This window comes from Tupaia chinensis, unplaced genomic scaffold, assembly GCF_000334495.1.
Source record: "Tupaia chinensis unplaced genomic scaffold, TupChi_1.0 Scaffold000442_1, whole genome shotgun sequence".
Lineage (NCBI taxonomy): Eukaryota > Metazoa > Chordata > Mammalia > Scandentia > Tupaiidae > Tupaia > Tupaia belangeri.
Genome location: NW_006159947.1, coordinates 693,784 through 717,075, shown reverse-complemented (window position 1 = coordinate 717,075; position 23,292 = coordinate 693,784). Strand labels below are relative to the sequence as shown.

Here is a 23,292-nt window from a genome sequence, read left to right as displayed (position 1 = left end):
CGGGATCTTGGGCACACACACACTCACACACACACACACCCACGCCTAGCATGAGTTTAAGCCACCGGGTCCGGGATGCAAACGGCGGTCAACTGCGTGGGAGTCCAGCGACATAGCCATTACGCTAACTGCTGGTCCCGCCTCTCCCAATTTTAGAGTGCATTCCAAGTCTTGAAACATCCCCTTCCAGATATGGGTCTTGAAGGTGTGCTATTATGTGTGAAGATTGAGAGTTAGAATTATTTTGTTCGTTCTATAAATTAGAATACACCTAAAGATTCATCCAGGTGTTGTCATCTCCCATCCATCTGGATTGATTCCCCCGAACCAGCAGAATTTGCAGAGTTGCTGAAAGAAGCTCCAAGGTCCAAGCCGATGCTAGCTGTGGGAGCCCACTGGGCCATAGAAGCCCGCCATCAATGAACACCTTGGTCTCAGTTTGCCTCTACTGACAAGAGAGGTCTATGTTCTCTGTAGACTTTTCTTATGGAATTATTTCCTGGTTTTCCCCAAAGTTTGTTTTTAATTTATTTCTCTCTCTCTCTCTCTCTCTTTTTTTTTTCTTTAGTATTTTTAAAGGTTTTTGCCATAGGGCACATGGACTTGCCAAAGAGAGACAGAGAGAGAGAAAGTGAGAAACACATCCCAGGGGGTTGGCCATACCACAGTCCCTTCTCCTTCATTCTTCTGGAATCTTGGGCATACACACGTGCACATGCACACACACACACACACACACACACACACACATACTTGACGTGAGTTTAAGGCCACCAGGTCTGGGATTCAAACTGTGGGAGGCCTTGTGGGAGTTCAGCACCTTAACCACTATGCCACCTACTGGCCCTTATATTTTCCTTTATAAGCAATTCTTATTTTTGCCTTTTTAACTTATTATTGTGAAATGAAGACTTGGTAAAGGAATTCTTGAGCCACTAAATTTCGTGGATTAAATTTTTGTCCAGTACAGTAACACATCCGTGATAGCTCCGAACCTTCCTTATAACCCTGCGTTTGTGTCACCCCACAGCTGGTCATGGTGGGTAACCCTGCCACAAACCCACAAAAGACCAAGTCGAGCATTATTCAGGAAAAAGGGGTTTAAATGATAGGGGATGAATGGCTTCCAAATGCCTACGATTCATTAGAAATTTATTCATAGTTTTTGGAAAAATTATCTTCAAGTACTATAAATTAATGTCTCAGGGTTTTTTTTATCTTTATTATTTTTTTATTTTATTCATTGTCATTATTTTATTTTATATTTTTGAAGTTGACCAGAGAGAGACAGAAAGAGAGAAGGAAAATGAAAAAGCAAGCTGCCAGGTCTCGCACACAACCCGCACCCCGCCACAGGGGAGCCCAGCTGCCTCAACCATCACACCACCTGCCAGCCCCAAGGTTTTAAATATAGGAATTTCTAGGGGCCAGGGATGGAAATGCAAGTATTTGATGAGATCCGAGTATTCTTTCTTGCCTTGTGTATTTTTTTGAATATTTACTATGTGCAAAGCTATTTTTTAATAGAAAAGAATACTTTCTGTTGAAGATATTTTGTAGCTTTATCAACAGTACTAGGGAGAAATGTTCCCCTGTTGAAATATCCATTTTGTAAGACAAATAATAATGTGATTGACTGTATGGAAGAAAATGAAATAAAAAAAATTAAAAGAAAAATAAAAGAAAAAATTCTTAAAAGTAGAAAACAAAAGAATACTGTCTGTGTGTGCATGCATGTGTGTGTGTGTGTGTGTGTGTGTGTTGGGGAGCAGGCAGGACAGATCTCTTAGCTCCACCACTTCCACACATTTCAGAAACCTAAATCAATTTACTACTTCAAAAAAAGCCATGGTGGGGCCTGCAGTTAGCGTAATGGCTATGTCGCTGAACTCCCACGTAGCCGATTGTGGTTCGAGTCCCGGACCCAGTGGCTTAAACTCATGCCAGGCACATATGTGTGTGCATGCTCAAGATCCCAAGAGGAGAAGGGAGGAGAAGGGATTGCAGCGTGGTCATCCCCCCTGAGGGCTGATTTCTCGCTCTCTGTCTCTCTCTGCCTCTCTCTGTCTTTTTGGCAAGCAAATCTTTGGGGTTTAAGTCTCTTATAAAAGTCTGTTCCCTAAGCAAAAACCTCTCCTAAAAAAAAAAAAAAAGCCATAGTTTTGAGAATTAGCCTCTGGATTCCTAAACATTGCCAACTGTTTTGGAGAGGGTATTTGCTTGTTCAGACTATCCCAACAATATCCCACAGGTAGGGTTTCGAGAGGATGGAAATCAGAGATCAGGGTACCAGCATAGCCCGGTTCTGGTGAGAGCCCACTTCCTTTGGACAAATGTGCCTTCCACAGGACGGAAAGGAAGAGAGGCAAGCTCTCTTGCATCTCTTCTTCTAAGGGCCATGACCCCATCATGAGGCCCACCTCACAGCCTCTTCTAAGCCTGCTTACCTCCCAAAGGTGCCATCTCTAGACGCATCACACGGGGTTAGAGCGTCAGCATAAGAACATCGCAGGGACACAGTCCTGCCCGTACCACAGTGAAGTTACAGGAAGTGACCAGCTTGGGATTAAGGAGAAACAACCTCAACATTTCCCTTTGGTGGTGCCTGTTTAAGAAAATTATTCTTCTCAGGGCCAGCAGGTGGCGTGGTGGTTAAAGGCACTGGACTCCCACATGGACGACCACAGTTCAAGTCCTGAACCTGGCGGGTTGCCTTCTCACTTTCTGTCTCTGTCTCTCTCTGATCGAACTGGCAAATAATAATAATAAAAAAAGTCAAATAAAATAATTCTTTAAAAAAAAAGAAAATTATTCTTCTGTGTGGGAAAATTACTTCCTTTCCAAATTAAAGCCAATGTAAAATGGATTATTTTCATGGTGGAACCTTTGGAAACTTCATAGTGTCTGTAGAATTCTTGGGCGTGTTAGGAAGTGTCATTTTTTAATGTCAACGTAATCTGTCCTAGCACCATTCCCCTGGGAGCAGATCAGATTCTTCTTCGAGGTGCTCAGTTGAGAAATACGCAGTGGGTTCATGGAATAGTTGTCTACACTGGACATGACACCAAGCTGATGCAGGTAAGATTGTTATCTGTGAAATCTTTGGGGCTTAAGTCTCTTGTAAAAGTCTTGTTCATAGCTCTCCGTGCAGTGGGCCCAAACAGAGCAGACCATGTGCTGTAGATTCCTGAGTCTCACCCCACACAACCAGAATCTGCTACTCCAGGGAGAGGGGCCTGGAACTTATGTCCCTGTAAGACTGACTCCCTACACAAAGGAAATCTCTGGAAAGTCTCACCAGAGACCACACAGGGCGTGAACTCTCAGGATTTCGTGTGCCGGTCCACTGGCAGCCTTACTAAATACTGTGGTCAATTGTTGCATGTTCTCTCTGCAGTTCTGAGGACTTTGCTTTAAAGTATTTGCCTTATAAGTATATTTTAATGCAGAAATCAATTTTTTAAAGATTTGTTTTTTATAAGATTCAAAGAAAACACTTGTGAATCAAAGAGCCATTCTCAGAGTATTTCTGTGTCAGGCTATTTTGCATGCACTATAATCCCAGCAGTAACGTCTATGCAGTCCTGAGGGTGCTTCTTCTCTGCCCTATAACGTACACCATCAGGCTTCGGTAGTTCCAGGTGGATGTGAGAAGCCGAGTTTTAGCACGCTGAGTGAAAATCTGCTGCTATAAGGGCTAGTCCCTTCGTACGTTGTACAGGTATGAACGATGTAACCCTCAGCAGGCAAGTGGGGCTTTTAATGATTTTACCCTCGCCGTTCCACAGCCCATCATGCCATGTCAACATTTGACACTGAAATGACAGGTTTAATTTTCTGCCCTGTGGATGCCTCGCTTAGCTCAACTCAACAATAACCACTTGCCTCATCACATACAAAGAAGGAAACGGGCCTCTGTTTTTCATTAGAGCCAGAACTACTTGAGTTGCTGCTGTGTTCAATAAAACAATTGCTAATGAAATGCCCTCAGAAATGTAAAAATCAGAGACCCTTTAAATGTTGCCTTTGGAATTTCCTGGTGCCTGCTCCTGGGCAGCTAGGCCTCCTCTGCCTCTCTTCTGAAGCTGAGATACTCCCTAGATGCTTCTAGACTACCCTGTTTGCTTCAGTAGCCAAACAATGCCTTTCCATTTTGTTGGAGGGTAACCGAATGAATGACCACCAAACTTAGATTAAGGTTAAAGGGAGTCTTTGTTAGCTGGCCAGCGACTACAGCCTGAGGCTTGGAGGCCAAGAGTCAGAACTTGCAGCCCCGACCAAAGTTTGAGGAGTCTTTTTATACGGGTTCAGTTATTAGGGTTTTTTATGTAAACAGCTATAGAAGTTGAACCAAGTAGGCTAATTATTTTTGAGGGGAGTAGGGTTTCCATGTAAGTAGTTACGTTGTTAAACAAAAGGATTTTGGGCTAGTTAGCAAAGACAGTAGTAGGTACGGGATGTTGTCTCGGATATGGTTTTCTATATGGCTAACACAAACTATTTTCTCATTTAAAAAAAAAAAAAAAGTTTACAAACAGATAGCCATGTTAAAAAACAAAAGGGGAACCAGCAGTTAGCGTAATGGCTATGTCGCTGGACTCCCATGTAGTTGACCGCGGTTCGCATCCCGGACCCGGTGTCTTAGAACTCACGCCGGGCGTGTGTGTGCATGCCCAAGATCCCAAGAGGAGAATGGAGGAGAAGGGATTGCGGCGTGGCCATCCCCCCTGAGGGGGTGATTTCTCGCTTTCTGTCTCTCTGTCTCTCTCTGTCTGTCTGGCGAGCGCACGCGCCCTGTAGCAAAAACCTCTCCTAAAAAATAAAAAATAAAATAAATAAATAGACAAACAGTTGTTCATATACAAGATCTAACATACGGTCTTCCACAATTCACCTGCCATATGTAAAAGCTATGTTTGCAAAAGAAATGCTATTCCCTTCCCTTCTTCTTTCTCATTAGTTTACTTTTTAGAAAAAGGCTTGAGTGATACAGCGGCCTCAAGAAACAGGGGTGGTTAGCCACTGAGACGTCACTGTACTTGTCATGGGTCTTGCTTAAGGTCCATGTGTTCACCCATGTCTAAAGGTTGAGTTGTGGCTTACTCTGTCATCCTCACCCAAGTACGACGTACACATGCCTTTATTGTTTCTGTACTTTTTTTTCGTTACTCATGTTGTTTCTTTTTACAGAATTCAACAAGCCCACCACTTAAGCTCTCCAATGTGGAACGGATTACAAATGTCCAAATTTTGATTTTATTTTGTATCTTAATTGCCATGTCGCTTGTCTGTTCTGTGGGTGCCGCTGTTTGGAATCGAAGGCATTCCGGAAAGGACTGGTATCTCAACCTAAACTGTAAGCAATGCAGTATTGACTTGATTTTTTGTTTTTTCCTTTTATTGAAACACCTATTTATTTCGCAATTGTTATTCTGTGGAATAGCTTACTGTTTCTGAAAAGAAGACCTTGTTACCAAGATAGCTTTATTTTTAAGTGATATTGCCAGCAAAAGTAAGTAAAAGTTTAGAATCTCTAAAATTTCAGACTTCTTAAAAATAGAAGCACTCCAGGGACCAGCAGTTAGCCTAATGGCTATGTCACTGGACTCCCACGTAGTCTACCGCAGTTCGAGTCCCAGACCTGGTGGCTTAAAACTCACGCCGGGCGTGTGTGCGTGCATGCCCAAGATCCCGAGAGGAGAATGGAGGAGAAGGAATTGCGGCATGGCCATCCCCCCTGGGAGGTGATTTTTTGCTTTCTGTCTCTCTGTCTCTATCTTTCTGGCAAGCACACGCACCCTGTAGCAAAAACCTCCAAAAAAAAATTATATAAAAGTAATTTTATCCAGTTTAATATTTAAGTTTATTAGCCCTTAGTCCTATCCCTCATATCTTGGAACTTTCTGTTTGGAACAGAACGTGCAATCATTTATAGTATGGTCATTTTTTAAAATTATTTATTTAATTTTATTTGTTATCATTATTATTATTATTTTATTTGACCAGAGAGACAGAGGGAGAGAGAAAGGGATAGTGAGGGGACCAGCAGTTAGCGTAATGGCTATGTCGCTGGACTCCCATGTAGTCGACCGTGGTTCGAGTCCCAGACCTGGTGGGCTAAAACTCACGCTGGGCGCGTGTGCATGCATGCCCAAGATCCCTAGAGGAGAATGGAGGAGAAGGGATTGCGGCGTGGCCATCCCCCCTGGGGGGTGATTTCTCGCTTTCTATCTCTCTGTCTCTGTCTGTCTGGTGAGCGCACACGCCCTACAGCAAAAACCTCTCCAAAAAAAAGGGAAAGTGAGAAAACAAGCCGCCAGGTCCAGGACTCAAACCATGGTCAGCCATGTGGGAGTCCAGCGCCTTAACTGCCACACTACCTGGCGGCCCCAGTGTGGTCATGTTTTAGTATTCTTATTCAGCTCTTAATTGGATTCACAGCCTACTGAACACAAATCATGGCATTCCATCTTGAAGGATGTTTTTGAGAACGAGGATGTGTTATCAGCAAAGTATTTCTCTCAAATTATCTATGTATGCTATATTATATGGAAAATTCTTGTTATGCTAAATTTCTCGTTAACACAATAAAATATAAAGCTGTAAATGCCATTCTCCCCCTCTCCCCCAACAGATGGTGGTGCTAATAATTTCGGACTGAATTTCTTGACCTTCATCATCCTTTTCAACAATCTCATCCCTATCAGCTTGTTGGTTACGCTAGAAGTGGTGAAATTCACCCAGGCGTACTTCATCAACTGGGTAAATATGAATTATTACTGTTTGTCCTAACTGCAATCCTACACATTTTATCTTTTCTCCTTAGGCTAGAATTTGATCTCTTAGGGAAAAAACACATGAACTTTATTATTCCTACCTTTGATTGACTACAAAATGATATTTTTGAGCTTAATACAATGATAATAATGTTCCTTATCTGATAATCACCCTGCACGGGCCAGATATCCTGGGGGAAACAGGTCTGCCATGCGGGAAGCTTATTTTGGGGTACATTGTGGTCATGGGAGAAGGAAAAGCATGAGTTCGGGACTAACCTGTCCACATTACGATTGTGGTATAGTAATTTATTAGGCAAGTGAACTTAGCCAGGTCACTTAGCTTCTCTGAAATGTACCTTCTTGAGCACTAATGCAAGGATGATAAAACATACTTGACCCACAACAAGCTCGTTTGTGTGGGTTGAGAACTCTCCTGACCTAGGAATGAACTTCATAAGCAGGTAAAGCACTGTACAGATAATACTGGATTCGCACCAGTAGCAACCAGGTTATCGTGTTTCTTAACGTAAGTTTATTTTTCCATTCTGTAAACCATTTCATTCGTGCTCGAGTTTTTGTCTTTTTCTTAAATATTTTTAGAATATTGGGGGAAATATATTTTAAAATAAAATATAAACTATATTATTCTTATAATATTTTTGTTTTTGTTTTTGAGGTTTTTTTTTTTTTTTTTGCCGTAGGCCGTGGGCACTCTCACCAGAGAGACAGAGAGAAAGCAAGAAATCACCCCCAAGGGGGGGATGGCCATGCCGTAGTCCCTTCACTGGACTCCCATGTAGTTGACCGTGGTTTGAGTCCCAGACCCAGTGGCTTAAACTCACACCGGGCACGTGTGCATGCATGTCCAAGATCCCAAGAGGAAAATGGAGGAGAAGGGACTGCACGTGGCCATCCCCCTGGGGGATGATTTCTCACTGTCTCTCTGTCTGTCTGTCTTCCTGGCGAGCGCACATGCCCTATAGCAAAAAAACCTCTCCAAAAAATATATTAAGTAAATCTCTAGGCCTAATCTGCCCAAAGGCTTAATTTTTTAGAAACTTTGGTATGATTTTTTATGTTTTTCTCTTTTAAATCATCTTAAAGCCTTTTGATGTGAACAGTATTAGGATTTTTTAAAATACGGCTGATGGGAGCCTGCAGGTGGCATGGTGGTTAAGGTGTTGTGTTCCCACATAGCCATTCATGGTTCAAGTCCCAGACCTGGCAGCTTTAAAATCATGCTAGGTGCTTAAATGTGTGCACCAAAATCCCAAAACGAAAATGGAGAAGGGATTACACTGTGGCCATGCCCCCAGGTACTTTCCCTCTCTCTGCCTCTCTCCAGCAAGTACACACACACACACACACATACCCTATGACAAAACAAAACCAAAAAATATATATATTTATATATATATGCGTGTGTGTGTATCACATATATAATATATATAAAATGTATATGTATACATTTGACTGATACTTTTGCAACTGATCGTTGCCTTCTTAGGGTAAGTGACCTTCCTATACCATCTCTCTCTTAATATGTCAGTGAAAGATCAATGACTTAAAAAATCTCAGGCGAGCTGTAGACTTACCTTGCTTTATACAGAAATCCGTTATGTATAATAAAATGTATACAAAGATAATTAAAACCTACTGAAGGTTCTCAGAAATAGTAACTCATTGTAAAGATGAAATGACTAGTGAATCACTTTGTATTTTATTTAGATTTTCAAAAATCCTATTCACTTTGGATCATAAAAAATAGTCCCGTTAGAGTACTGCAGCAGGCTTATGTTTTCAAACACCTTTCTCAGACACAGAGATCTTAAAACATCCCTGACAACTGGACTCTGGTTTCCCAGTGTTCCCTCATGAGGCAGCTGCCTCTTCATGTGAAAACAGGATTAGTGGGACCAGCAGTTAGCAGAATGGCTATGTCGCTGGACTCCCACATAGTTGACCGCAGTTCGAGTCCCAGACCCAGTGGCTTAAATTCACACCGGGCGCGTGTGCGTGCGTGCCCAAGATCCTGAGAGGAGAATGGAGGGAAAGGGATTGTGGCGTGGCCATCCCCCGGGGGGTGATTTCTTGCTTTCTGTCTCTCTGTCTCTCTCTGTCTTTCTGGTGTGCGCAGGATCCGGCTTTTCGGGGTGCTCAGGAGCCCTATAAAAAAAAAAAAAAAAAAAACCTCTCCGGAAAAAAAAAAAAGAGAGAAAACTGGATTAGTAAATGTCTCCTTTGGATTCTGGCTCTGCTTAATGTATTTATTATGACAATATTTAATCTTCTGAATGATGCCATGAGCTCCACTGCCATGCCTTTTCTTCGATTCTATCTTTTTCTACCTACTAATAAATCTCTCTCATCTGCTTTCATTGCTGCTGTTGTCACGTGACTTCCAGATTAATCTCCACCCTGACTTCGCTTCACTCCTCTTAGAACGTATTGGTTAATATCTTTCTCAAAACATGACACATAACACTCAATAGCCTATTTCGGAAATTAATCAGTTCAGAATACAGACGGGGAGAGGTCCCGTGATTACATTTTGGCCTTTTCATTTGACGTGTGACAATCTGTGGACGACAAAACCCTGACTGCCCATAAAGTAGTCTCCGATAGAAAATACTAGAATTTGTAGGCTAACATAGCCAGGCCTCGTGATTACTGAGTGTAAAGCAAGAACAAATAAATACAATTTACGTATTTGTTTGCCTTGTGAGAAGCGTATTGGTTTTGCTTTAAAGTATATATAATATTAACATACCACCTCCAGAAAGTATTAGGTTGTTGGGAAAAACGTGTCATGACTTTCCCAATGACCCAATACAATCAGAATCTCTGGGGTAATTTTTGGTTGACATATTATTTGAGCGATACGTAGTTGCTATGTCCTAGCTCATGTCATGAAGCACTTAACCTTTCCTCTTCTATTTAGTTTTTGCTGTACGGCACATGTCCTTGCAAGAGGGAGACAGAGAGAGGAAAAGTGAGAAATTAGAGGGATGGCCACGCCTCACTCCGTCTCTTCTCCTCCTGTCTTATCTCATGATTTGGGGCACGTATGCACACAGGCCCATCATGATTTTCAAACTACGGGGTCCAGGACTCCAGTTATGCAGCCCACCGTCTGGGATGTCGTACCTTAGGCTCCACGCCACCTGCTGACCCTAAGCATTTACCTTTGTCTTGCACAGTTGGAAGCACTTTTCCCATATTATCTTCTTTTTATCTAATTTTTACAATAGATCAGTTATGTAGAAAATGATGGCTTGATGGTCAACCCAGAGTGCTTGCTTCCAGAGACAGGTTCCCACTACCACAGTGTGCTGCCCCACCATGAAATATCCTAATGTATACTGAGCAGTTTCAGGGCAGGAGAGCGGCGTATGGGTCGAGAACAAATAAGACCAGTTGCATCTAGCTCATTAGTTAAAGAGTGACTTCCTACAGAATGAACATATTATTTTCTTTTAAAATTTCACCTACTTCCCTATTACCAGTTACATTAAAAGATTCATTTTAATTTCTTTTTTTTTTTTTTTTTTTTTGAAGGATCTCGACATGCACTACGAGCCTACGGACACTGCTGCCATGGCCCGAACATCTAATCTGAATGAGGAACTTGGCCAGGTACGCTCAGTTTCCTGTCGACGTGTGTTGAGTTACAAGTCGGATTCCATGCAATGTCTGGCTTATATCTGGTGACTGCCAATGAATCAATGGCTCCTCGTTTTCCATTCTTTGATTAACAACATAAATATATTTGTTACAACATGACTAACAATTTTCAGGGTTTTTTAAAATTATTTTTATTAAATTTTATTCGTCATCATCATTATTATTATTTTAATTTGAACAGAGAAAGACAGAGAGAGAGGGAAAGTAAGAAAGCAAGCCACCAGGTCCAGGACTTGAACCGTGGTCTGCCATGTGGGAGTCCAGTATCTTAACCACCATGCCACCTGCCAGCCCCACAGTTTTCATATTTAGTGAATGAAGTTTTAAAAACAGTGCTTAAAGCAGATTATACTCTCAGGATAAGGTATCTCACAAGCCTAGGGATGTCCTTCAGCATATAGTCTGATTAGTATGTAAAATACTGTCTCTTTTTTTTTTGAGAGATTTTCGCAGTAGGGCACATGTACTTGCTGGAGGGACAGAGAAAGACAGAGAGATAAAAAGCAAGAAATCACCCCCCCCCCAGGAGGGATGGCCATGTGCAATCCCTTCTCTTCTTGGGGTTTCGGCCATGCACAGACACACACACACTGGTGTGAGTTTTAGGTCGCCAGGTCTGGGACTCGAACCATGGTCAACTATGTGGGAGTCCAGTAATGGAACTATGACTCCATCTTGGTGTTCCCAAAATAACAGCTATGTTGAGTCCTAAATATATTATTAGAGTTGTTCTTGGATTCCCACGAGGAAGGTGGGAATTCAAGTTCATTCATAAAGCCATATAAGTCGAATCAAATAGAAACTTGAGGTCTATAATTCATACATACACATGCTGGCTGAGACATTTTTTTCCTTTTTTGTATCTGTGCCATCTGCAATGCTTAGTTTTTGTGCAGATCTATCCTTTTGCGTATTGATTCAGGTATTGTGTAAAGTTAGGTGCGCAAGCTGTCACCACTTCTATGAGCTGCTTGTTATGTTAACAAACACTGGACTCCCATGTAGTAGACCACAGTTCAAGTCCCAGACCCAGTGGCTTAAACTCACACCAGGCACATGTGCATGCGTGTCCAAGATCCTGAGAGGAGAATGGAGGAGAAGGGATTGTGGCGTGACCATCCCCCCAGGAGGTGATTTCTTGCTTTCTGTCTCTCTGTCTCTCTCTTTCTGGTGAACGCATGCGCCCTATAGCAAAAACCTCTCAAAAAAAAAAAAGAAAAGAAAAGAAATGCCGGCATAGGTGTTAGTAACTCTTTAAGTGTTAAGTCACAGTAGTGTCCCTTTCTAGAGGAATTCACACCATACCAAGACATATTTCCATTTACGAAGTTTTCTCAAGTATCTTAATAGTCTATATTCATATATGAAGGCATTTATTGCTAAAATATTTTTATTGTTAAATATGTATCTTGATAAACGTGCAGAAAGTAATTAATAACACCTATTGTGCCCCTATCCATGTAACAATTGGTAAAAAGCCCAATAATTAAAACCATTGAAACAATTTAAGGGGTTTTGTGCCTATATATTGGGTTGTCGGAAAAGTCATGATGTGTTTTTGCATGAAAAAAATACAATAAAAGACTAGCAGAAGAAGACTTTTGAAATATTAATGTATATTTTAAAACTTTTTTTTTTAAGGTTAAATACATATTTTCTGACAAAACGGGTACCCTGACGTGCAATGTGATGCAGTTTAAGAAATGTACCATCGCCGGAGTGGCTTACGGGTGAGTTTTTTCCTTTAGGTAGTGACGTCGTTTGGTATGTTTGGGAATTCATATCGAAGAGGGCTTGGTTTGTTCATCTGAAATGCAGGTATTTCCATTCCAGGATACTTGGAGATTTTTGTATGTTATAGTCGATATTGTTTTCATTTAGGATGAGCTGATGTGAGGGCCCACCCAGGAGCTTCGTAGTGTTTTGGGTTACAGAAGGTCCTCTCTGGCCCTGATAATAAGGAACAAATACACTTCCCTCTACGCTGCGGAAGGTTAAGAATAGCGCGGATGTGGGGATGTGGTCAGGCATGCTATCAGGCCTGGGGCCGGTTTTGTCAGAAAAATGTTTCATTGACGTTACTCCTTTTACGCCTTTTTTTTTTTTTTTTTTGTAACTTTTATCAGCTCTTCTTTTTATAGTCACAGGGCTATCTAAAATTCTGATGAAGGGAAGAAGGGAAGAATGTGAAACTCTTAAATCTGGAGGATAAGAAGTGTCATCAGAAACTTGTCAAACTGTCGTCCTGTAGCGCGTGCTGGCTGGGTACATGTGATGTGTCTCCTACACCAGGGATGCTTAGCTACACTGGTCACTGGCCAGCTCTTTGAAATACTTCACAGGGTGATAGGAGACAATTAAGCTCTAGGGTTTCTAGAAAAGGTATTGAATGGGAAAAAAAAGGGACCAGCAGTTGGCGTAATGTCTGTGTCACTGGACTCCCGCGTAGTTGACCGTGGTTCGAGTCCCGCATCCAGTGGCTTAAGCTCACACCAGGTGCGTGTGCATGCGTGCCCAAGGTCCTGAGAGGAGAATGGAGGAGGAGGGATTGCGGTGTGGCCATCCCCCCAGAAGGATGATTTCTCGCTTTCTGTCTCTCTGTCTCTGTCTCTCTCTCTCTCTCTCTCTGTGTCTTTCTGGTGAGCGCGCGCTCCCTATAGCAAAAATCTCTCCAAAAATAAAAAAAGATATTGAATGGTTGAATGGTGAAATACTCCCATGGTTGATTGACACTGGCCTGTTACCAGCTTCAGTTTTGTTATACGTGGGAGACGAGTGCATTGGTCTCTGACTCATCCACGCATAGAAACTTGCTTTTGGGTTTTCCGGCTTACATTCACTCTTCACCACTGGCCCCTGTCTCTGAGCAGTAAGGCAGGACAGAGTGCTGCATTTTCAAAACGCCTTAATTAAAACGATAAATATGTAACCATTTCATGAAAAATTCTAGAAGTGGATCATTTCTCCTCGGTATGCTTGTAATCTGGGTTAGTTAGAGAGTGTGACTAAAAATGACTTCAAACTACACGTGTAAATGAAGTTCGAAAAAATAGCTACCCAAGCACGGTGATACTCCGTGGTAGTCCCAGTTCTTCAGGAGACTGAAGCAGGAGGATTGCAAGGTTCAAGGCCAGCCTGGGCAATGTAGTTGAGACCCTTGTTTCTAAAAAGAAAGTTGGCTGGTTGAATGGTCTTTTCACACTGTAAAGGCAGGCTATTCATTTCAGAAGAGTTCTTAACTGTTCCCTGGACTGGGAGCTCTTTCACTTCCTCCTCCTTTATTAGAAGGTTCTCCCTATTCCCTTGGCCTGAGGAGGCTCTCCTGGTCCTCCGCACTCCCCACCCCAATCCCCATTTCCACCTGAGCAGGAGAGCTACTGCCAGACTCTAACATTCCTACTTAAATTTTCTATCCATTGTTATCCAAAGGAGAGAAGGAAAGGCCTATTATTCTAGAATTTGTATTATTATTGCAGTTGGATGGATGATACTGTTTGTTTTTATAGAGTCTGCATTCCTTCATAATATGATTTCTACAGCAACCTTTTTAATAATTGACATCTTTTTGTACTTTGTTCAATTTTCAATTTAATAAGCAAATTCTTCACGGTAATACTTACTCATTGAAACTGTCAGAACAGAACGTTAAAATAAGATCCAGCCTCTCTCTCGTCTTTAAAATAAGTTCCAGCCTCTCTCTCGTCTTTTTTTTTTTTTTTTTTCTTATTCTTGGAATGGCTCCTTAATATTCCTAGGCAGTAGTTCTAAGAGCAGCGCCCTGTGTCTGTGGATGATATCTTAATTAACAACTGTTATCAGATAGGGTGGGTTTGAGCTGTGTATTCTCATTATTTAGACTTAAGTTGCCAGTGAAGCAGATTTCCTCTTAGGGAAAAGCCATTTCTGACTGAGGAGGTACAGTCATAAGGCATGAATGCTAGCTTTGTCCGGGATTCACCATGTGACCCTACACAATTCCTTTTCAGATACTCCCAACTATGGGAAGACCAGATGGTCTCTACCGTCCTTTTTCAGATATAAAATCTGACATGATGTTTAGAAATTATTGAGTTGTTGGGGGAAATCATGGCACATTTTTGCATAAAAAACATAAAAATAGACGTCATGATTTTCCCAGCAGCCTAAGCAAAACAAACAAACAACACACACACACACACATACACACACACAAAACAGAAACAATAGTTTGCTTACAAATTTTAACTGTGTTTACAAAAGAATCTTTTTTTGCGATCTTGTATCATGTTTTCAAGAATACCAGGAGCCGGAACCAGCAGTTAGCATAATGGCTATGTCACTGGACTCCCACGTAGTCAACCGCAGTTCACGTCCTGGACCCGGTGGCTTAAAACTCACGCCGGGTGCGTGTGCGTGCATGCCCAAGATCCCGAGAGGAGAATGGAGGAGAAGGGATCGCGGCGTGACTATCCCCTCTGGGGGGTGATTTCTCGCTTTCTGTCTCTCTGTCTCTCTCTATCTGTCTGGCGAGCACATGCGCCCTATAGCGAAAACCTCTCCAAAAAAAAAAAAAAAAAGAGAGAGAAAAAAAAAAAAAGAATACCAGGAGCCATGTTGAGTAGAGCTAGTGGTTAAACTGCTCCCAATAGTCCGGTATTGCTGTGTATGTGCTTTGAGGCACCGTCAACCCTAAGTGAGTTCTTACCGACGTCCTCTCCCTCCACACATATTGGACTGTCCTGTTGTCAGTGCCACAGAGAATTGGTGACACATCAGAATTTTAGCTTTTGGAGAAATCATGCCTTCTGACTGACTGCATGTTCCCTGTAGGAAACAAACACAGCCCTTCTGTTTAATTCCAGCCAGTGTCCACAGCGGAGAGGTGAAGAGAAGAACCATCAACCTCCTTTGTGGAGATTTCCTCTGGACACTCCCCGGTTGTAGGAACCTAGGCAAGGCACTCATGTGATTTTGCCATCCCGCCTGCCCCACCGCAGGGTTCCACCATTGTTACTTTCATACTGGGAATTTTCAGCCCCACAGAAGAGTGCAAGGTGTCCCTCTCCCCAGATGGCAGCGCTAGAGAGAATAACCCATTCACTCAGATGCAAACAGATGCCTTTGAGGTTATAAGGTTGGGGCTCATTCTTTTTATTTATTTATTTTATTTATTTATTTTTTTGTATACACTTTCAGTCGTATTGTTTGGCTTACAGTGAGACCATTTCGATATGTGCACATTTCTCCCCAGACCCGTTGATCAAAGTATCTTCAGCAGATAATGCCACACCTCCCCATCCCGTCAATGCTCAACCTCTGTGTCCCTCCTCCAAATGTCCTTCGTTAAGACCCACTCTTCAACATTCAAAAGAATTAAGATTAAGCTCAGATGTATCCTAGAGACAAGAGTGAGTTTCGTTGTGTTTTAAGCACTACAAGAACACAATGTGAAGTCTCCTGGTAGTATAATCTTTATCTATTTCTGTGTACCCCATAGGTTGGTAAGAATGTAATAATTAACACCTAAAATAATGCCTCACTATTTCATTTTAGTGACTTTCTCTCATTCTCCTTAACCTTCGTCCTTAGTGTCATGATAGACAACAAAATAAAGAAATTTGTACACAGGTGGCAACCACGATTATTTTGGAGAGATCAGCTTTGTGTTCGGGATGCTCTGTGCTTACATTTTTTCAATTATTTCATTAGATCTTTTTCCCCACAAGAGAAAAAAGAATGTTTATTGAGAGAAAGAACGCCCCGGGGTCTGAAGCTGGAGCTACTTCGGCCTCACCCTACCAAGGAGATGTGATGTCATTAGATTTTTAGTGAGATACCTGTAGCTAAATGTAATGAACTGTGATATCATTTGTAGATTTAACGTATTATTAACTTGATACTCACAGTAAACATTTATTATTAAAATATCATTTTAGCAAATTGCTTCCCGTAGGGAATGAGATAGCTTTCTCAGCATTGAATACCAGGAATAAATAATCAGCCTCTATTCAGGGCTCAGGTTCTCAAAGCAGTAAAGATTCTGGGATGCAGTCCTAGATACAATATTCATGGATAAGTTAGACGGAACCAGGTGAGGCTCATCGTCTTTTGAGGCTAAAACATTCTGTTAAGCAAACGAAGCAGGGCTTCTCCGTGGGAAAAGTGTTTGATTATTATTAAAAAATGTATCATGAACATTTTCCCTTCTATAAAAAACAAAGGATGTTCTTAAAAGCACTGTTTCTACTTGAGTATTATGTGACTCATTGTTCTTGACAGTATTTCATGTAGCAATCTGTTTACTGGAAGGAGGGGCTACTTTAACTCTGAGAGGAGACCCATCATGAGAGATCTCACAGTTACCAGAATGTTCAGCCTCATAGGTCTAGGGCATCCCCAACAGCTTCATTGACTCTTCGCCATGACTGGTGCTAATGTCAGTAAACACCATCACTTTTGCACTTAATCGGCAAATGTTGGTTGGTCGCCTTCTGCGTATGACAATTGGTTTGATGATGGAGGTAACATAACCAGAGAAAGATCGCAGGGTTCCTGCTCTCCTAAAGTTAATAGTGTAATTGGGGCCTAATGGATGTTAGCTAAGTAATTATAGACACACAATTTCCTTACGCAGTCGGAAGGCCTGTGTGTGTCTATTGGGTGCCTTGTCTAACTGGAGGCCTGGAAGTGGCCTCAGGGAGAAATGAGAGTTAGATGGCAATCTAGAAATGAATTTGATTAAGGTAGGAGCTTCTCAGATCCCAGCACCAGCTGTCGAGGGCAGACAGCCACAGGTCACACGGAAACCAGAGCTATCGCGAGTGTAGGGAGACTTGAGCAGACAGGGCAGGGACAGGTGTGGGGGCTGCCTGCTGCTCTTCCTGTCCTGGATAGCGCTCAGCCTTCTGTCAGAGTTACAAGGTACTCTGACCATTGAACCTTGATACTTTTAAGCTGCACGACTTAGAAAACATATGCTCCTGAGACCAGCAGATGTGTAATGGTTACATCACTGGACTCCCACATAGTCAACTGTGGTTTAAGCACCGGACCCAGCAGCTTAAAACTCGCGCCGGGTGCCTGTGCATGCGTATTCAAAGTCCTGAGAGGAGAACAGAGGAGAAGGGATTGCGGCGTGGCCATCTCGCTTGGGGAGTGATTCCTCGCTGTCTCTCTGTCTGTCTGGCAAGTGCATGCACCCTATAGCAAAAACCTCTCCAATAAATAAATAAAGTTGGGGCTGGAGTCTAAGCTCCAGGTTGATCAGTGATAATAGCCCTAAGCACTAGGCTGCTGCTAGTTTCCACAGAGCATGCAGCAGGTCAGCTCCTTTTCCGCGATTTCAACACCAAAGGGCTTGGTTACCCCTTCTCTTAGCACCTTTGAACGCTCTCCAGTAGGAGAGAGAAGAGTGCATGAAAGGCTCCACCTCCACGGTGATTGGGGGGAGAGGGGGGATGCAGTGACTGCCACATTGGATGCAGTTCAGTATTTGGGAAGTGGAATGAGGAGGTCCCTGTTATAGCCAAGTTGATGAAAGGGAAAAGAGCGGGGTGGACACGTAGGGAGTAAAAGAATCCCAGTCACTTTCAACAAGATGTATAGTCTGTTTGTCTAAAAAATGACTTTATATTAGCATTGCATTTTAGAACTCTACCAATATCTAGTAAATTTAAAGAAAAAAATTATTGAGTGATCGTATATAGTAATAGCAATGGGACATAAGAAAATCTGCTTTGTCATGTATTATGCTTTGTCATGTATTAAGAGGCTCACAATAACCTTTTCTGAGTCACAAGTGGTTGGCTGATGGAATGAAATACGATCAGACATTGATTAGACTTTCTAATACCCAGCCAAGCTAATGGATGAAACCAAAGCATTGATGAATGTATTTTCTATTTTAGGTAAAGAATGGTTTAGGGAATGAATGGTTTAAATGAAAAGTTTTGAGCATTGGTCTTTGAGTATGTGGTTCCAATTAAATTTTATATTGGTGTACCTTTTTAAAGAACTATCAGTTCATGGTAGCCCAAGTTGCTTCAGCAAATGTATCAGGTGATAGTTTGTACGTAGATTTGAGCATATTTGTTTCATTAAAATGCTTTATGCTGAATATGCAGTGTATATTATTAATTTCCCATTCACTTTAGCATGTATTGAAAGAGCTAAGTCCAAATATTTTTTTTTTTGCTGAATTCTGAATTCTGAGCATGAAATCAATTTGTTGAGAAGAGGCGAGCTGACAGTTCAGTTACAGGATGACTTTGTAAACCTGCTTGGTTACCCTAACTCACCATGCCCTGCTTACTGTACTAACTGCCATTCTTTCAGATTCAACTAAAAGTTCATTTTCTTAACATCTTTTAGCAGTTCCTTTATTCATGGTTTTGTTTCCAGCCTTTCTGTGATTATTTTTCCTCTGTTTCTATCCTTCCTCTTGCTTTCTGAAGCCATGTCCCTGACCCTGAGGATTATGGCTGCTCACCTGACGAATGGTAAGCCGTATGCACCTGTAAGTGTCATCCACCCCTTTGAAAGGTTTGCCTTTTATTGTTTTGTGAGACACATTTCATTACATGGGTAAAATGGATTATTGACCGGGTAGGGTAACAGTGCTGTGAAGTTGGTATTTCTTGACATCTGTTGAACATCCTTGATTTTTCTACTGAATAGTCATTTATGAACATTCAGTAAAAAAAAAAGTTAGTGTTTTACATGATTTACTGATGTTGGCAAATCATGATGCATTTTTGCATGGACAAAGAGAAAAATCATCATGACTTTGCTAGCAACCCAATAGCTAGAATACAGTCTAATTCTGGCGTCTCTAGGTTGTAGTAAACTTCAGTTACCTAAGATTTCAGTTACAGCTCTTGAAGCGCTTAGGGATTTTTCAATTTAAGCTCAGCACTGCCACCTGCTGCCCTACTAACATACTGAAACAGTCCGCAGAGTTCCAGAACAAGTTACTGAGGCATGCATAGGCAGTAGAGATTTCTTTTCCATTTCTTTCCATTATGCTCATAAGTCTGTGGGGGCTAGAAAATAAACATGTTTTAATGGCATGCCCAGGACAGTCTTGGAGAATTATGCTCCCAAGGACTAGAGCTAACTTGCGTAAAGACAGCATTTTATAGGTTTAATTTCGCTACTTTCTGAACTTTTTGTTTTACAATGCCACCTCTGTGGACTTTAATTTTCAACTAGAATAATGTACATTTATTTTGCTATGTCTATAATTTGTCACAATTGGGTGACCAATAAGATGTCAGAAAACAGGTTCCTTTAATGCTAGTGACTTTAGAAAATATTGCAACTTGGAAACCAGCAGTTAGCGTAATGGCTATGTCGCTGGACTCCCACATAGTCAACTGCAGTTCACGTCCCAGACCCGGTGGCTTAAAACTCATGCTGGGCATGTGTGCGTGTGTGCCCAAGATCTCGAGAGGAGAATGGAAGAGAAGGGATTGTGGTGTGACCATTCCCCCTGGGGGGTGATTTCTCGCTTTCTGTCTCTCTGCCTCTCTCTGTCTGTCTGGCGAGCGCATGCGCCCTATAGTGAAAACCTCTCCAAAAAAAAAAAGAAAATATTGCAACTTCACAGGTGTTACATTTTTATTTTCGGGTCACACATGTATTTTATGATTAAGTTATGTGTCCAGTGTGCGTTGAAGTCTAACAACATCATTTAATATTTCCCAATGTGGAACTTATTTCAGTGAAGTGGTTTGGGTGAAAATGTGCAGTAAACCTCATAATACCTGGGATTCATGACAGAGGCAGCTGTTTGGGTCATGTGACAACTTCTGAATCCTGACATGGTTGTTGCTTGGAGTGTCGCTATTCGACACACAGATGATTTTTGGTATATTTTTTAAATGCACCAAAGTATCTATTATTGGTGGGTAATTCAGAGTTTTCAGTTTTCATATTGTGTATATTCTGTTTTATTTATTTTAGTGTTTAAAAGTGCAGTTAAATTATTATTATATATTTGTATTTTTTTCTGTAATATTAACATAAGTTTAATTTTTAACATTGTAGCTAGTGTGAAATTGATACACATTTTCTCCAAGAAAGATACTCATAGGACTAGCAGGTAGTGTAGTGGTTAAGGCACTGGACTCACACATGGCTGACCATGGTTCAAATCCTGGACCTACTGGCTTGAAACTCACTCTGGATGCATTTGCATCCATACCCAAAATCTCAAGAGGAGAACGGAGAAGGGATTGTGGTGTGGCCATCCTTCTGGAGGGTGATTTCTCACTTTCTCTCTGTCTCCAGCAAGTGCACACCGCCTATAGCAAAATATCTCAAAAACAAAACAAAACAAAACAAAGACTCAGTAATTCCTAATAGATGAAAGTGATCTATACCATATTTTTCCGAAGATTAGATGGAAATGTTAAAAAGTGGTGGTCATTCACTCAGATCATTTAAAATATCCTACTTGTGGGACCAGCAGTTGGCATAATGGCTATGTCACTGGACTTCCACGTAGTCAACCACAGTTAGAGTTCCATACCCTGTGACTTAAACTCACACTGGGTGCATGTGTGTGCATGCCCAAGATCCCGAGAGGAGAATGGAGGAGAAGGGATTGCAGCGTGGCCATCCCCCCTGGGGGGTGATTTCTTGCTTTCTGTTTCTCTGTCTCTTGTCTTTCTGGCAAGCGCATGTTCCCTATAGCAAAAAGCTCTCCAAAAAATAAAATAAAATAAAAAAATAAAATATCCTACTTGTAACAGAGGTTGTTTCATGTCTTTTATCACTGTTAGAAAAAGAAGATATTATATAAACCTTAGTAAGTTCTTTTTTGCAAAACACCCTTTTGGAAAAGTTGATATTTGATATTCTAACTAGGTAACTCTAAATTTTAAAATGCCAATTTTTTTCATAAATTACACATCTCTAGTGTTATTTACATATAAACATAATGATCTTAACAAAACACCACAGAAGATGTTTGTCACCTTTATGATAAACTGAGCTTTATTTTAAAGCTACGCTTGGATTCTCCATCTATAAAATAGTAACCCGTGGGTCTGCAGCAATGAAGGGTCAGATGCTTCTTGAGCTTCTGCTGTCTCCAGGGTTATGTGGAGTGGTCAAAGATGTGGGTTTTGGATTGTGACCCCCCAAGTTCAGATCTTGGTCCCATTATTGGGGCCTTGAGCAAGCTCCCTGCCTCACTTCCTGAGTGTCCACACTGGAAATAATGTGGGTAGTATTAGTACTAAAGTGATCGGAAGGTTTCGAAGATTAAATGAAATTTATTTTCGAAGTGCTGAGGATCCCGCCTGGGCATAGCGAGCCCACAGTGAGTGCTACTCTGGAGGCTCTCGCTGAATCCTCATGAGAACATGTGACTTGGCTGTTCTAAAGTTGATGAAATTTAGGGCAGAGAAGCACATAAGTAATTTGCCCCAAAGTCTACAGCCAGTAAATACGAGACCTAGAGGGACCAGCAGTTACCATAATGGCTATGTCGCTGGACTCCCATGTAGTCGACCGCGGTTCGCGTCCCGGACCCGGTGGCTTAAAACTCACGCCGGGTGCGTGTGCATGCGTGCCCAAGATCCCGAGAGAATAATGGAGGAGAAGGGATTTTGGCGTGGCCATCCCCCCTGGGGGGTGATTTCTCACTTTCTGTCTCTCTGTCCCTCTGGAGAGCACACACACCCTATGGCAAAAATCTATCTCAAAAAAAAAAAAAAGGTTATCTCCAATAAAATGGTTTTTATCAAAAGACAAAAAAAAAAATGCTGGTAAGGATTCAGAGAAAGAGGAACTCTTGTACACTTTTGGCAGGAATGTAAATTAGTAGGGCCATTATGCAAAACAACATGGCTGGTCCTCAAAGAGCTGAAACCAGCCCTGCCCTGTGATCCAGCAGCCCAGCTCCCAGGCATGTCTCGGAAGAGGAAGACGAGTGTGTGGTCGTGACAAGTGCACATCAGGGTGCCTCGCTAGTCACATGGCCAAGGCAAGGAAGCTACCGCAGTATCTATCAGTGAACAAATAGCTAACAATATGTAGTACATTGTGTACTGCCCATGCGTGTGCGCGCACACACACATACAGTGGAATATTGGCTCAACTGGAAGGACCTGCTCAATTTAAGTGAAATGAGCCAAGCACAGAAAAAGAACCACGTGTTGTTATTAATATATGGAAACATGTTTTAAATAACTTCATAAAAGTCAGGAGTTGGAAAATGACGACTAGAGGCTGGGGAAGATGGGAAGGACAGGGAATCGCAGGGTTTTGATGAATGGACACAAAATTATAGAGAAGAGAAAATGTCTAATGTTATAAAATACAGCAGGGTGCAGACGGTTAATAACGAATCGCCGTGTATTTCAGGGTAACTAAAAGAAAGGCTTTCCACTGTTTCCAACACGAGGTATTGACACACGACCGAGACAGCGGATAGACTCGTGACCCTGATTGAATCCATACACAGTTTATTTCTGTATTGGAAAGGCACACGGTACCCCACAAATACATGCAGTTATTACATGTGAAAACAAAATGTGAATGAGGTTGTCTTGTGGGCCAACCCTCTGATGGCATCTTCTTTTTTTTTTTTGGAGAGGTTTTTGCTGTAGGGCGCATGCGCTCGCCAGACAGACAGAGACATAGAGACAGAAAGCGAGAAATCACCCCCCAGAGGGGATGGCCACGCCGCAATCCCTTCTCCTCTATTCTCCTCTTGGGATCTTGGGCACGCACGCACACACACCTGGTGTGAGTTTAAACCACTGGGTCTGGGACGCGAACCGCGGTCGACTACATGGGAGTCCAGCGACATAGCCATTATGTTAACTGCTGGTCCCCTGAT

The 23,292-nt window shown here is 41.9% G+C and overlaps 1 protein-coding gene across 4 annotated transcripts in view; it reads left to right on the top strand.

Annotated features, from left to right (window-relative positions):
* The window catches only part of ATP8A1 (ATPase phospholipid transporting 8A1), a 281,662-nt gene that overhangs the window by 101,348 nt on the left and 157,022 nt on the right, over nucleotides 1–23,292 (top strand). For 3 of the 4 annotated variants that reach the window (XM_014590421.2, XM_014590422.2, XM_027774490.1), the window contains 6 exons: nucleotides 2,967–3,078; nucleotides 5,191–5,356; nucleotides 6,635–6,762; nucleotides 10,338–10,415; nucleotides 12,105–12,193; nucleotides 18,896–18,940. In XM_014590421.2, the coding sequence (XP_014445907.1) occupies nucleotides 2,967–3,078; nucleotides 5,191–5,356; nucleotides 6,635–6,762; nucleotides 10,338–10,415; nucleotides 12,105–12,193; nucleotides 18,896–18,940 (618 nt within the window). The remainder of the gene's footprint in view (nucleotides 1–2,966; nucleotides 3,079–5,190; nucleotides 5,357–6,634; nucleotides 6,763–10,337; nucleotides 10,416–12,104; nucleotides 12,194–18,895; nucleotides 18,941–23,292) is intronic. The other variant, XM_014590424.2, reaches the window with a different exon arrangement.